Source organism: Geotrypetes seraphini, chromosome 16 (assembly GCF_902459505.1).
Source record: "Geotrypetes seraphini chromosome 16, aGeoSer1.1, whole genome shotgun sequence".
Lineage (NCBI taxonomy): Eukaryota > Metazoa > Chordata > Amphibia > Gymnophiona > Dermophiidae > Geotrypetes > Geotrypetes seraphini.
In genome coordinates, this window is record NC_047099.1 from 24,633,099 (window position 1) to 24,649,357 (window position 16,259).

General features: G+C 40.7%; 1 protein-coding gene across 1 annotated transcript in view; it reads right to left on the reverse strand.

The window, feature by feature from the left end:
• The window catches only part of DNAH2 (dynein axonemal heavy chain 2), a 511,463-nt gene that overhangs the window by 296,130 nt on the left and 199,074 nt on the right, over positions 1 to 16,259 (reverse strand). The window contains 2 exon segments of the mRNA XM_033923769.1: positions 10,109 to 10,234; positions 14,077 to 14,175. Of these exon segments, the coding sequence (XP_033779660.1) occupies positions 10,109 to 10,234; positions 14,077 to 14,175 (225 nt within the window).

The following is a 16,259-nucleotide window of genomic DNA, read 5'->3' on the forward strand; positions in this document are numbered from 1 at the left end:
AAGCAGGAGAGACCAAAGGCTCGTTGGCTGGATAACTGGTTAACGGTTGAGAGGTCTTACTTGTACCCAGGCCCTTCTTACCTGCTTTGTGGGCGTGTGACGTTGTCTCCTCTTTGAGGACTTGGGCTCTGCTTTGTGCCAGCTTTACTTCATATTGGCTCTGCTTTGTGCCTGCTGTCTCTTTCATGCCAGCTGATGTCTTCATGCCTTCCTGTTTCGTGCCAGTTGGATTGCAGAGCTGCTGTTTATGGCAGGCCCTGTTTGCTGTGTTGCATCTTCTGACCTTCATGGCTGTTGGCGAGACTGGAGGTGATGTCCTGGTGCGGAGCGGTGCTGTTCTGATGGCACTGGGAGGGCCTGTTTCCAGCTCACGGCCTGCATGTCAGTTGGAGTCCAGAGGAGGAGGATCCAAAACAAACCAGAGAAGCTACAATACATGGACAGTGACTTTGGAATTGAAATTTAATGCATGAGTATTTTTATTTTACTTTATTTAAGTTTTACTTTTTTTTAGTAGGGCTTGTTTTATTTTTAATGCGTTGTTAGCTTTTATTTTGGGGGGCACATGTTATATATATGTATATATGTTTTATGACAGGTGCTATATGTATAGGCATACGATGAATGTAAATCAGTATAATTACCTAGGAGGCTGCATTGCTCTGTATAGTTTCACCACTACAGAAGCTCATGCTATGTGACATCATTGCAAAAGCTCAAGCAAACCGCTCAGATTTGACTGTTCCAGTCATTAGTAGCGGTATATAAGCTTGGAATAAATAATAGCATCAAGAATGGCACGGGAATGAACATCAAGCAATTGTTCCCAGATTTGGCAAAAGACACACAAAGGCGTCTGGAGTCTTAGCTCTTGGAGGCACTTTTTATTTTCGCCATCCCTGCAAATGTATAGTACAATATAATTATCAGAAATATGTTTTCTTTGAGCCATACCAGCTAACGGCTTTTCTATCTATGTCCCCCCTGGAGAGGGAAAAGAAATGAGGGCTTTAACATATTAGACGCCTGATTACCAGTTAACCGTGTTCCACGTATCTTAAGTTTAATATATTTTCTTATTATTCCGTTTGTGTTACATCATGGATCTTATTATGGACTTGAGTGATTAAGTAATATTCTGTTCTTCATAAAATTGATTATGTATTATTTTTTCTTTTGCTGTAATCACTTTCTGTACAAGTGAATCTTGATTTGTTATTTGAAATTATAAATTAATAAATATAAAAAAATTAAAAAAAAGCAATTGAAAGAAGCCATAGAAAAAAGACGAGGCGAGGACTGGCCTACAAAGTATCCAAGGGTCAGACACGCTTCAATAGATAGTAGAATACACTTCTCCCTCCATATTCATGGTTTCAGCATTTGCGGTTTCAATTATTCATGTTTTTTAGCTTGCTGGCTCCTCCCCCCAAATTACATCAGCTTGCATAGAGAAATTGCTGATTCCAAGCATTTGCAGAGAAAATCGCTGATTCCCGGCACTTTCTTCACCGTGTTTTGCCTCTCCTTCAGGAACAGGCCAGGTCTCCCACCATGTTATTCGTGGTTTCACCAAATTCATGATGGTTTTTAATAGAAAACAGCAAATAACATATAAAAAAGTTATTTGCGGTTCTGTTAATCCCCTATCACAGCAAATACGGAGGAAGAAGTGTAGATAGTAGTCAACTTAAATGCAGCCTCAAAAATGGCTTCTTTAAATCTAACTGCACAAACTTTGTATGACTAAATTTAAGGAGATATTAAGCTACAAAACCATGTAGTTGTGTCCAGATATTTGGAGAGAGTTAACTAGTTAAAATACATCAGCATATAGTTAAGCTTTAGAATTCGTAGCTGGAGGGTATGGTAAAAACAGGTGGAGGGGCATAATCAAAAGAAACGTCTAAGTCCATTTATGACTTAAATCGCTAGTCACACAAAGTCAGCTAAGGAAAATGTCCATTCCCAAAAAATACTCCAAAATATTCTCCCCTACCCCCCAAAAAAATCGTCTAGTTGGATGACCAGCCGTTTGATCATCTAGACCGCCAAGTCATCTATCGTTATACCCCATTCTCATCCAAAAATTCATCCAAGTCAAAAATGCCCAGAACAAGACCTTTTATACATGGGTGGGGTCAGCAAAGTGATGGACTGGACACCAAACATTGCACCAGAGTAGTGGGGTCCTTACAGCGCACTACTGTGAACTTCACAAAAAGGGTGCCACATAAACATCTCTCCACAACTCCCTTATAGGTCATGGTGAGCCACCCCAAAACACCCTCAGAACCTACTAGACCCATCTGTCTACCACCCCAATAGCCCTTATAGCTGCAGGTGCCACTTATATGGCAGTACAAAAGGGTTTTGGGGGGTGCACGTGTTTCACCATGCAGTGATTAGAGTGGCTTATAGGCCTGGGTCCTCCTCTCCATGGTTCACTTACCCATCCCCAAGACCACTTAAGCCACCTCTGTGCAGCTCTACTAGGCTTTCCTATGTCAGGCTGCCAGGTGCTAATGTTCTGGAGGCAGATGTATATGTTTTAATTATGATTTTTATGGTGTGTGTGTGTGGGGGGGGAGGGGGGAGGTCAGTGATCACTGGGACAGTGTGTGGGTCTGTACTTTGTGTCTGCAATATTTATCTGGTCACCTTGGATACGTTTTTGCCATTTAGACCTGTTTTTACATGGCCTTAAGTCACAACATACAACTTCCGTCCAGGCAGCCTCGTTAAAGTTTTGGTTATATTTGCAGTACAACTAAGTTTAGATCAGCCCACATCCCGCTCAAATCCTGCCCTCACCACTCCTCCTAAAATGGAACAAAACTGGGACAACTGGTGATTGTGAGGAGCCGCAAACAAGTCCATTTGAGGAGTGCCCCATTGAGCAAATATGGACTGGAGAGTTGCAGAGTCGAGAATCCATTCGTGAGGTTGAAGAATTCTGCTGAGGTTGTCTGCTAGGGAATTCTTCTCCCCTTGAATGTAGACTGCCTTCAAGAACAAATTGTGAGCTGTCGCCCAAGTACAGATTTTCTGGGCTTCCTGACACAATAGGTGAGAGCCTGTACCTCCTGGTTTGTTGATGTAGTATATTGCTACTTGATTGTCTGTGCAAAGGAGGAGGACTTGAGGGCAAAGAAGATGATGAAAAGCATTGAGGGCATAAAACATCGCTCTGAGTTCTAGGAAATTGATGTGAAATTTTCATTCCTTGGCGGTTCAAAATCCCTGAGTCTGCAGATCGTCCATATGAGCCCCCAGGCATAAGGAGATGCATCCGTTGTGATGATCTTGTGATGAGGGGGTAAATTGAAAAGGAGACCTCTGGATAGATTGGAAGAGGTCATCCACCAGTGAAACGACTGCAGAAAAGATGATGTCACATAGATATATTGAGAAAGACGATCTGTCACCAGAGACCACTGAGAATCGAGAGTCCATTGAGGGGTTCAAAGATGTAGTTGGAATGAGATGTGATTTGGGGAAGCTGACTTCGAATCCGAGAACCTGAAGAAAAAAGACGGTCTGAGAAGTTGCTTGAAGAACTTGAGACGACACAGCTTTGATTAACCAGTCATCCAGGTAAGGAAAGACTTGAAGACCGTGCAATCGGAGAAAGGCGGCCACCACAATTAGGCACTTCATGAAGACTCTGTAAGAAGATGCCGGCCGAAGGGAAGTACCTTGTATTGTTAATGACAGCGATTGATTTGAAAACGGAGATATTTCCTGGAAGCCGAATTAATTGGGATATGTGTGTAGGCTTCCTTGAGATCTAGGGAGCATAGTCAGTTGTTCTGATTGAGGAGAGGATATAGCAGGGTGAGAGATAGCATCCTGAATTTTTCCTTTACTAGAAATTTGTTGAGAGCTCTGAGATCCAGGATGGGTCTCAGTCCTCCAGTCTTCTTGGGTAGAATCCCTGCTCCTGTTGAGAAAGGGGAATTTCCTCTATGGCATTCAGTAGAAGAGATTGTACTTCCTGTAGAAGAAGGGAGGACTGAGCAGGGTCCAAAACAGACTCTTTTGGAGGATTATCTGATGGGAGAGTCTGGAAATTTAGAGAATAACCCTGACGAATGATGTTGAGGACCCAAAGGTCCGATTTAATAAGTTCCCAACGACTGATGAAGAATTGGAGACGACCTCCAATGGGCTGAGGTAAATTCTGGGAATGGTGACTATGCTCTGGAGAAACATGTCAAAAGGGCTGCATTGGTTTTTGAGGAATAGCTTGCTGTTTTTTGCTAACGCTGTTGAGGCTGTTGTCATTGTTTCTGAGGTTGAGACTGGGGCGGAGGCATAGGTCTGGCAGCAAAATGACATTGATAGGCTGGTTGTTGCCTGAAAGGTCGAGCAGGAGTGGACTTCTTTTTGTTCATCACTAAAGAATCCCACCTGGTTTCATGGGCGAGTAATTTTTGGGTAGTCGTATCCAAAGAAGGTCCAAAAAGTTCATCACCCAAACAAGGAGCATTAGTGAGTCGATATTGATGCTTCATATTGAGCTCAGAAATTCGAAGCCAGGCGAGATGTTGCATAGCTACAGACATAGAAGCTGCATGAGATGTTAATGCAACTTTGAAAAGAAGTCAATTTTCGGTCAGGAAGGTATTTTTGAAAGGTAGCAACTTGATTTACCATATGCTTTAAATAAAAAAAAGCAACCAATAAAACCAATAATGACTAAAAAGTCAAAAAAGAAAACCGCAAGAACGGGAAGGCAGCGAAAAATACTAAAAGACATTGATGAGTGACTTCTTAGCTCCGCGGAAACTAAGAGACTGAGTGACACACATGAAGGGGAGGGTAGTGAAAATAATTTTTACATAATATGATATACAATATGATTGAAAAGTACTAGAAGGGTGGGGGAGGGAGAGGGGATAAAAATATATTTAAAATATGATGTATTAGATATAAAAGTGATATTGTGTATCCATCAATTGTATTTTAATATTTTGTACACTTTATGTAAAATTTGAAAATGAATAAAAATTATAAACCGAAAAAAAAAGAAACTGAGGGACCGCGCGCTCTACGTCGGGCGGGAAGGCACTTTTGCATGTGCGGTTTGGGCTATTGTGAATTTTCTAAAGATTTAAAGTGGCGATGCACTTTTAAAATGGTCCATACCGGGGCTCCGTCGATGACGTCACCCGTTCGTGAGAATATGCTGCCTGCTTGTCCTGGGATAATGCCCCTTTTATCTCTGGTCGTACAGCAGCATTGACAAGGACTAAGTCGTTTTTAGGTATGTCTAAAACCCATTTCAATTATCAGCACTTGAACAATTTGTCTTTTAGATCGTCCAAGTACTAATTTAGGCAGGTTTTTAGACGTATTTATTTTTTGATTATAAGCCCCATAATGTGGCTGGGATTAGAAAAGGTTTGGACAAATTACTGGAGGAAAAGTCCATAAACTGTTATTACAGCAGACCTGGAGAAAGCCACTGCTTATGCCTGGGATTAAGGGCATGGAATCGTACCATTTTTGGGGACTCTGCCAGGTACTTTTGACTTAGTCTGGCCCCACTACTGGAAACAGGATACTGGGCTAGATGGCTCCTCGATCTGACCCGGATGGACAGCTGTTATGTTCTTATGTTCCTTTAACTTTGCTCCCAGTGTCTTTTTAAATATCTACCACGATATGTTTTACGATATCGTAATCTGCTTGTAATGAGTTGCATTGTGTCCTACTCTGCTTCCAATGGATATTGAAATAATAATAATAAATTTTATTTTTATGCTGCAGTACCTCTCATTTCTATGTGGTTTACAATAAAGAAAAGCTGGACAACACAGTGATAATACATCAGTAGCATTAAAATTCATATAATTTTTTTTTATATATATATATCTTTATTCATTTTCAAAAATTACAAGTGTACAACATTCATTCAGAAATACCTTAATTCATCACTTGACATTCTTATTTGTATTACTCCAATTAAATAATTATATAAGAAGCCCACCCCTCCCACCCATATACCAATAAATAACAATTATCAATTATTATCCTTCAGAATCCCACCCCCTTATCTTATTCAATATTTTGGTGTTTAAGATGTCTGATCATTAGAATAAATCGCCAATGGCCCCCCAAATCTTTTTAAACTTATTATAATTACCTTCATATAATAATGTCAGACAAATTTATCAAAAAGATAAAGTCTTGATAGGAATAAGAAGCCACAATTCGACCACTTAAACTTTTACTCCATTTACCAGCTCGGAACGGTAAAGTTCTTTCAAGAAATCTTTTATACATATATCCTTTTAAGGATGGAAAAGAGAATAAAGAACAGCCACGGGTACGACGGTCAATATCAAGAAAGTCTGAAATGTTTCAGCATGTTAACATGGTGCATTACCAAACAGTGTCTTATAGCTACTACAAGCAAATTTGAAAAGTATTCTCGCTTCAACTGGAAGCCAATGGACAATAGAGTAAAAAAAATATTGCACTCACTTTATGGAGGACAAGATTTAAAGCCACTTATGCAAGTACAGTGGTACCTTGGTTTAACCCTTTCAGGACCATAAGGATCGTAGGCCAATTTTTGTGGTTTTGACGACATTTTTATGGTAAAAAGGGCTTGCAGATGCCAAAAAATTGATTTTTTTTGTGAAATATCATTATTTTTATTTTAAAAAATCACACTTCTGGCTTATGGACAGTGTGGCAAGTGAATCTTCTCGTCAATCTAGCAACGACGCTAATGAATGAATGTCGGAACCAGTTTGTTTACATAAAGGCAGTATCATATGGAATCCGTACATATCAAATTTAGAACTGTAGACTATCCCAATCAAAATTTATAGGATTTTAAAGTTATGGGACAAATATGTCCCTTGGTCCTGAAAGGGTTAAGAGCATAATTCATTCCAGAAGCATGCTCGTAAGCCAAAGCACTCGTATATCAAAGCAAAGTTCCCCATAGGCCATAATGCAAACTCAGAAGATTCTTTCTACAACCAAAGTTTGCATGCTTGTATGTGGTGCGGTTGTTGTTGGAGCGGCGGCCGGCTTGACTCGGGAGTTGAGAGGTCCTGGGCATACTTCTGCAGGATGGCGGCCGGCTTGAATCGGAAGCCGGGAGGCGCTGGTGGACGGCCGAGGCATCGGCCAAAGCGGGAGGGCAGCCGCACGGGGACCCCGAGGGAAGGAAGCCACCAAGCTGAAAGGGCTGCAGCACCCCTGGGCCACTATAGCTGAGAGCTCGTTTAGTGAGTCAACACTTATTTTGCGAGTTAAGGTTTGCGGGAGTGTTTTGCTCGTCTTGCAAAACACTCGCAAACCGCAGTTTGACTGTAATAGACAATTTATACATGTAAGCTGGTCATCCCTCAGTACAACTTTGTCAAGTGGGCACATTGTTGCACAATGCCGATACTTTTAGATGCATTTAAAAGAGATGTTCCCGGGAGCGTGTTTAGGTGCAGGAAGGCAAAACTATAGGAACAGACTGTATTGTCATATTGATACACTATTGTTCATGAAAACAAACAGGACTGGCACAAAAAAGCAGGTGCAAATATCTCATTGTACTTTCACTTTGAAAATTAGTGTTGCATTCTGCGAGTAAAAGGTACCTTTGAACTTTGTCAGTATGGGCAAATGTTAAGACTTTATTATTGTACCACCAGACCTCATTTTATGCAATGAGACCTAGTTACAGGTACAAGATCTTTTATTCGAAATCCTTGGGACCAAGCATATTTCAGTTTTTGGAACTTTTCTGATTTTAGAATGGTAATGTTAAGTCAGAAAAAGAGAGATAATATGACCATAAAATGCCACCAGGCTTTTTTTATTTCAAAATAAGGCAAACATTAAACACTTCAAGCACTTCAAACACGAACATGCTCTAAACTATGGGACTAGAGCAGGGGTAGGAGTTGCCATTCAACACATCACTAGAAATTGGAAAGACTATAAAAGACTTAACTATACCTTTTGGTGGAATTCTGATTTATCCTCCCTCCTCCTCCCTTCTCTTCTGACCTCTCCCCCCTAGACCCTTACCGCCTCATGTAACACTGCTATTTGTAACACCGCTGTATCGAACTTATAGCAAATGTAACTACTCTGAACATATAACCTAGCTGCCAAAATAACTTCACCGTATATTTATTGTCTGGAATGTAAAGATAACTTGACCGAATATGTATCGTCTAAAATGTTATGTAACATTAATGAATTTGTAACTTCGCTGTAAATGTACAGTCTCTTCATCTGTTAACCGCATAGAACTTCCATGGTAATGCGGTATACAAGAATAAAGTTATTATTATTATTATTATTATATAAAATGGAAAGAGTTCTTGCTTTACAGAATGGGAATTATGATACGTTTAAAAAGATATAGGGGCCATTGATTGAATATTCAAATGATTAGACACTTTTAAATGTTTGAAATTTTATAATAAGAAGGGATAAAATACATATATGAATGAATTTTATTGATATAGGGAGGGCTGGGAGGATGGGATGGAGGGGGTAATTTAAAGTATTTAAGATTTATGGTTAAGAATGTACAAATGATTTTGTATATTATAAGATATCATATTGTTTACTTGTTAATTGATGTGAAAATGAATAAAGAATTAAAAAAAAAAAGGAGCAGGGGTAGGGAACTCCGGTCCTCGAGAGCCGTATTCCAGTCGGGTTTTCAGGATTTCCCCAATGAATATGCATGAGATCTATTCGCATGCATTGCATTGAATATTCAAATGATTAGACACCTTTATATGTTTAAAATTATTTCATAAGAAGGGGTATAATACATAAAATGTGAAAATTTTGGTTGATATAGGGAGGTTTGAGATGGGGGGAAATTTCACAACTTTTAAGATTTATGGATAAGATTGTACAAGTGATTCTGTATATTATATTTTATAATAATGCATACTTGTTGTTTGAACTGAAAATGAATAAAGATGTTTAAAAAAAAGAAATCAAAATGTCTATATGTAATAAAAAGGAGCCAAGTATAGGACAATGAAGCCTTTGTGACATCATTGATGAGGTTGGTTCTTAAGCACTGGTGGAATGAGGCATTATGATGCCACAATACCAAGTCTGGTTACCACAGATTGAAACTTTTCATACCAAGAGGGGAAGTTATCAATATGGGCTACAGTTACAAAAAAAGTATGTGTATATGATAATATGTAAGCGAAAAGCCAGAAGAGGGACTCAAAGTACACACCAATCGAGTGGGAAAAAACCCCACCACGGGCCTCAGAGATGAAAGTGTTTTGGCACAAATTGCCTGCATCAGGGGTCCAAACTGCTTCACTCCTTCACTCAATCAGACAGAGCTATAAATCCCAAAAGGGTTCTTTATGGTAGAACAATATCAAGTCATGAATGACTTCCAGGCCATTGTGATACCACTGATGATGTTGACTTTTAGACACTGGTGGAATGAGGCATTATGACATCACAATATTAGCTTTGGTACCAGAGACTGAAACTCTTCACATTAAATGGGGGGGGGGAGTTATCAACATTGGCTATGGTTAAGATGTGTTCTTTTATCACTAACTTGGACTATTGTAGTACAAGTCTCATTTTTATGCAATGAGACCTAGTTACTAATAACCGAGGTTAACAGTAAAATAACATATCTTAATATTAGTCCATATTGATTACTGTTCCCCATAAGGGTCACAAAATATACAGTCAACCCTCTATTTGATAGATGAATGGGAGAGACAGGATGTCTCTAATTGTCGAGTGTGTGTAGTTTCCCGGGGATATCTAAATATTAATAAATACAAAAAGCATTAAAAAAAGCAATTAACATATAAATGATAGAATTATTGCATGTATAAATGATCTAAACATAAAAATGAATGTAAAATAAATGTTAAAATGCTGTAATTTTTCAGTCCGTTGTTTCTGAAATCCATTAAATCGGAGTCTGTTGCATCAAGGGTTGACTGTAATATACTATAGATCAGACTACACTTTGCTTACAAAGAGCATTAGATAAAATGGATTTCAGGCACAAAGTATGAAAACTGCCTTTTGAATATACAAATGCATCCCCGTGCCAGATCCCAGTGAGTGAACTTGCCTGTCCAGGCCACTCTTTCACCCACTTGTCCCTTTTGCTGGAAAGCTTCTTTAGAGCCAGACGGCAGTTTTTCAGAAGTTCTTTCAATGTCCAGCGCATTGTCCTTTCCACATCACACAGCCAGGCCTGTGGGACATGAATGGAGATCATAAGACACAGAGCAATATTACAGTCAGCCACAAATAAATGACTCCTTGATATATTCATTCTGTTGCAGTTAGTGTGTGTGTGTGTGTGTGTGTGGGGGGGGGGGGGGGTTCAAATGCTGGATGCTGTGAGCAAAATTAATTTATTAATTAAATTTATTGATTGATTTATATACCACTTATATTCTAAGCAGTTTACACTGAATCAGGCACTCTGAGTATTTTCCTTATCTGTCCCAGTGGGCTCACAATCTAACCATAGTGCCTGGGACAATGAAGGGTTAGGTGACTTGCCCAGGGTCAAAGGGAGTGGTACTAGGCCAGGGGTGTCCAATGTCGGTCCTCGAGGGCCGCAATCCAGTCGGGTTTTCAGGATTTCCCCAATGAATATGTATGAGATCTATTAGCATACAATGAAAGCAGTACATGCAAATAGATCTCATGCATATTCATTGGGGAAATCTTGAAAACCCGACTGGATTGCGGCCCTCGAGGACCGACATTGGACACCCCTGTACTAGGCCATTCCTCCCTTACCCCCCCCTTCTCTTTTATTTCTTGGTTTATTTTTCCTTTTAACAGTACAATATATATACAATTTTGCGATTAAAAAAAAAGAAAGATACTGTGGTGATATGCAGCTGCTTCTCAGATAGCTTATCTGGATATAGTTATGATTATGTTTATTTTGACCTTACGCAACAATAAAATGAATCACAAGGTAAAGTGCGAGAAAGGTAACAGAAAAAAAAAGAACACTGGAGAGGAGAATAAAGATGGAGGAGATTCCATGCCAATGAGACCAGAAACCCCTAAAACCTAGTCTTCAAATTCTAGATTAACAGAGTAAGTTTTAAGCTCCCTCTTAAATCTCTTAAGGATATTCTCAACCCGCAAACAGTTGATTGGGCAAGTGCTCTCATGTCATGCGAAAGAAGGAGAGGAAAGCGCCAATTGATTTTATGTCTGTGTTCTAGTGGGATGATATGAAATTAGCATCTGAGAAAGAAAGCAGCAGACTGCAATCAAAATTCTCATGGGTTAGTGTAAAGATTTTGAATTTAACGCCTCTCTAAAGCCCTCTTTTATTAAGTCACAATAGAGGTTTTTACCGCGGCCCAAGGCACTAAAGGCTCCGACGCTGCTCTGACACTCATAGGAATTCTATAAGCATTGGAACATTTAGCGTTCCAGGCTGCAGTACAAACCTCTATCGTGACTTAGAAAAGGGAGGGGTAAGTATCTGCAGGACCCTACTATAAGTTTGATGGCTGTATTCTGGATATGAGAAAGCAAAAACCCAGGATGGGCATTATAAAAGGCATTGAAACAACCTAAACAGCTGATCCTTAAGGCAAACACAAAGATAGTTTAACTCTAAACTTTCTAGGTAAGGGCAGAGGACTCTGTTAAATCAAAGTGTATCAAAGCAAGTGCAGACTACTGCGGAGACTGTTGGTCAAACAAGAGGCAATTATCCCAAAGGACTCCTAGGATCTTCAAGGAGGCATCTAGAAGGAGGACATGTCTGCGGAGCGACCAGTAGATGATCTGTGAGCTGCATAGCCTTAGACTTTTTTGCTGCTAAATCCTCTGGTTAATTATCCAGGCTGTTTAAGCCCCAATCCATTTAAATATGATAGGATTAGCTTTAATGTGAGCTAGAGTTTTAAATAGCTTAGCTGTTAAGTAAGTCAAAAATTTCACTGTCAATAATAGAAAAAGTTTAAGACTTTCCAGTTGTCTTAGACACCTGTGCGATCTTGGAGAGTCTGGTCCAATTGCGTGTGTTTCTTAGGACTGACATCAGGGGGTATTCCCTAGTTTAAAAGCCGGGCGGAAGAACGCCGCGACCATATTATGTAGCACGGAGATTTGATTTCTAGGTGGTATGAAGGGTAAATGTTAGGTAAGTGAAACCTAAGATGCAATAATAATAGCATCTCACGCCCTGATGACAGGGTTGAAACAGGGCTCATATCAGAGGATGAGGTGGTGCTGCAAGATAAGTTCATTACTTCTCATTCTATACATTAAAAATTGAAAAAAAGCTGATTAAAAGCAGTAATCAGTTAATGCTTAGTAGAAGAGTATATTGGACAATAAGAATTCAAAGTAAGAACAGCGCAGGAAGTTATTAACTGGGATCAATGAGGATTGTAGCCAGCCTGGGTTATGCTATCTGGGTGGCAATCTGAAGATCCCTATACTTAACATGTAGGATCTGTGTTGCTGACAATCGTGTGACTGTGGTTATAAGCACTGGATATGTGGATAGTAGCCAGGATTCTTATTTGTAATTATCCAGGCAGCATCTTGATAACTTTGGTCCCCACCCAGATAGCCTCCAGACTTCCCAGCATTATCTGGATAGTGCCATGGTGGTCCATAAAGACATGCAGCAGTACCACCTGGATAGTACCATTGAATATCTTTCCTCTGGCATACATCCAGGTAGCAAGATGCTGGTCAATAAATATTGACCTCTGAATTCTGCTTAAATCTAACTGACTACAACATACCTGGCTAGCTTGCTTCTTCCTGTTATCCTTATAAACAGAAGAGATGCAGCCATAACTCATCCCTCCACCTCAAACTAACTGTACCCCAGGAGCACACAATAATTAAGAATCTAAATATAGCCTCGTAGTGAAACCAGGCATTATATTTATCCACTCAGCAAAACTCAGTGGCAGAAATTTTCAAACATAATGATCTAGCCACTTATCTTCACTGGTTAGATGACTAGGTCCTTTTGAAAATTATCCTCTGAGAGCTCAATATTCAAAGGGATTTAACCGGGCAGGAAAGCCTATCCACTAATATTCAGCAGCACTTAACCACACAGTCTCACTGAGTGTGTATGTGTGTGTGTGTGTGGTGGTGGGGGGGGGGAGGGGTGGGGGGGTGCAGTGATTAGAGCTACAGCCTCAGCACCCTGAGGTTGTGGGTTCAAATCCCATGCTGCTCCTTATGACCCTGGGCAAGTCACTTAATCCATATTTTAAAAAAATACTTTCTTCACTAGTATTCTTGTTTTAATACCTTAATGTGGCATAAATATAGGTGCAACAATTCAATTGTTGAATTTGGAGGAAAAACCTCAGGTCCCCGTTTGCTGCCAGCTATTTTAAACTCAGCCTGCAAACCAAGACGGGACTATCCTCATTGGTAAAGTCTTCCACCTACCATTATAACTTTTCCAAATTCAATATTTATACTGGTTAAATGATTATTTTCAAATGCTTAATGTGTTTTAACTTTCATTTCAAATTTTCACCATGCTGTTAAGCGCTTGATATTCCCTAGTCAGCTGGCCTTTGCCGACGAAGGCTGCCCGCGTTTCGCTTTGCTGCATCAGGGCATGGGACAGGGTATCAAACTGATTTTAATTCTAATAAACTAATTCAGTTTGATACCCTGTCCCATGCCCTGATGCAGCAAAGCGAAATGCGGGCAGCCTTCGTCGGACAGATAGGGAAAAAAATGCTTGAGTACCTGAATTTAAACCACTTTGGCTATTAGTGGTATATAAATACTAAAATAAATACCAACACTAACCACCCTGCACTGTCTGGTTAGTGCAGGTAGAGCCGGTGCTTAACTGCTTACTCAGACAAAGTCACTGGAAACCTTAATATGATTTGGCCAGAGTTGCACAGAGAAAATATTTGAAAATCATGAATAACTTCTCAAGCCACACTTACATCCTGGACTAGAGATCCAGATCTCTAAATCTGCCATGCTCCTTCTTTCATTGATTTTTTATTACTGGTCAAGGGCTACCACTGTGATGCTTGGCAACAAGTGTCACAGACTGACCTCTACTGGCCCCTCCAGCAACACTGGGTGCGTAAACTCCACGTATTCACCATCGGCGGAGAACATTCCTGCTGCTTCCTGCTTGGTGCCAAGCCCCATCTGAGAAAAATCAAGGACGGAGAAGAATCAAAAGGGTGTGGGATAAATATGTGCATCATGCCTTCTTTTATTGTAAAAGACTAGCAAAAAAAAAAAAAAAAAAGCCTTGATGTTAAAGCATGAAAATCAAATATGTCAGAGCAATATTGTGTGTGATAGTACAAGAGAGGTAGGTAATGTCAGTTATTTACATTCCATCCTTGTAAAAGTTGGAGCTGCCTACACCTCAGGGGCACTAAAACTGGCACCACATTGCAGCTTGAGTACTCAAGCAAAGTTCTGGGAATCATCATTGACTCTACACTGTCCTGGAAAAAAGGAAGCTCAGGGGAGATATGATAGAGACCTTCAAGATCATGAGGGGCATAGAGAGGGTGGATAGGGACAGATTCTTCAGGCTGAAGGGGACAACAAGTACGAGGGGGCATTCGGAGAAACTGAAGGGAGATAGGTTCAAAACAAATGCAAGGGTCGTGGACACTTGGAATGCGCTACCGGAGGAAGTGATCAGGCAGAGTATGGTACAGGGATTCAAACAGGGATTGGACGGATTTCTGAGGGATAAAGGGATCGTGGGATACTGAGAGAGGTGCTGGGATGTAACACAAGTATAGAAAGCTAACCAGGTAATAAGTATAGAAACCAAATCAGGTCGTGCATGTGTAAGACCGGAGGGTTAGGACTCCGATGGGAAGATAGGACTTCAAATGAGAAACCAAGGTGGCAAGGGAGCCCCTTCTGGTGATTCAGACAGGTCGTGACCTGTTTGGGCCGCCGCGGGAGCGGACTGCTGGGCAGGATGGACCTATGGTCTGACCCGGCAGAAGCACTGCTTATGTTGTTATGTTCAATGAACACCTAAACTCCTTAGTAAAAAAAAATGCTTTTTCAATCTTCACATGTTAAGGAAAGTAAGAACCTGCTTCCACCAACAACAGTTCGCTGTCCTCGTTCAATCCATTATTCTATCCAGACTGGATTACTGCAACTCCATCTACTTAAGCCTAACAAAGAAAAGTCTTCACAGACTTCAGGAGATTCAGAACACCGCGGCCAAACTAATCTTCGCTAAGAGCAAATTCGACCACGTCTCCCCGCTTTTGTCTTTTGTCCAGTTATCCTCAGGGTTCACTACAAATGCGCCTGTCTAGCCTTCAAATCTCTACACGGCATCCTGCCTCCCCTCTTTCCTCTATCTTGGCTCTCTTCGAATTCTATCTCCACCAGATCCACTCAAAAATTCAAATTAGCCTTCCCCTCTTTAAAAGGCATATCCCATACAGGAAAACTTGGGACATCCCTCCTCTTCAGGATCACCGAGCTGTGGAACAGCTTCACTGCCCCTCTTCGGAGTTCGACCTCCCTCCAACGCTTCCGAAAACATTTGAAAACCTGGCTTTTCGCTAAAATGTAACTACGCCCTCCCTCTCCATTATACTAAGTCCCCTCTTTCTTTCTTTTTACTAAGCCCTTCTCCTTTCCATTGGAGTTCCTTTCTATATTAATTCCTGTAAACCGTGTCGAGCTCCACTTTTGTGGAGATGATGCGGTATATAAACTTAAGGTTTAGTTTAGTTTAGTTTAAAAAAGGAAGAAAGTTTGCGGTGAAAGAGACAGATGTATTTGTATTTCATTGCTACATTAACCAGGGCTGATCCCACCAGTAGGCATATTAGGCATCTGTCTAGAGTGGTAAGATTTGGGAGGGAAGAGGTGATAGCATGGCTCCAGGATAGCAGGAAAACATCACTTTAAAGTAGCTGTCCATGAGACATAATCCCTTCCAGCAGAGGCTCACACTGAGAGATTCTGCTGCATCCCATCCCCTACAACAGAAAATCTGCATAACAGGAGGATTTAAAGGAAGGCTTGTATGGGAAGGGATGGGGGTGGGTGGGAATTATGGACACAAAGTAGGGGAGGAGAGATGAGATGCTGGGGAAGGTGGTAGGGAAAAAGAAATGAGATGCTGGACAAGGGGAAGGTGGTAGGGAACAAGAGATGAGATGAGATGCTGGACACAGAGAGGGCTGAAGGTAAGAGGAGACAAAATGCTAGACATGGGGTAGGGGGAGTTGAGATAC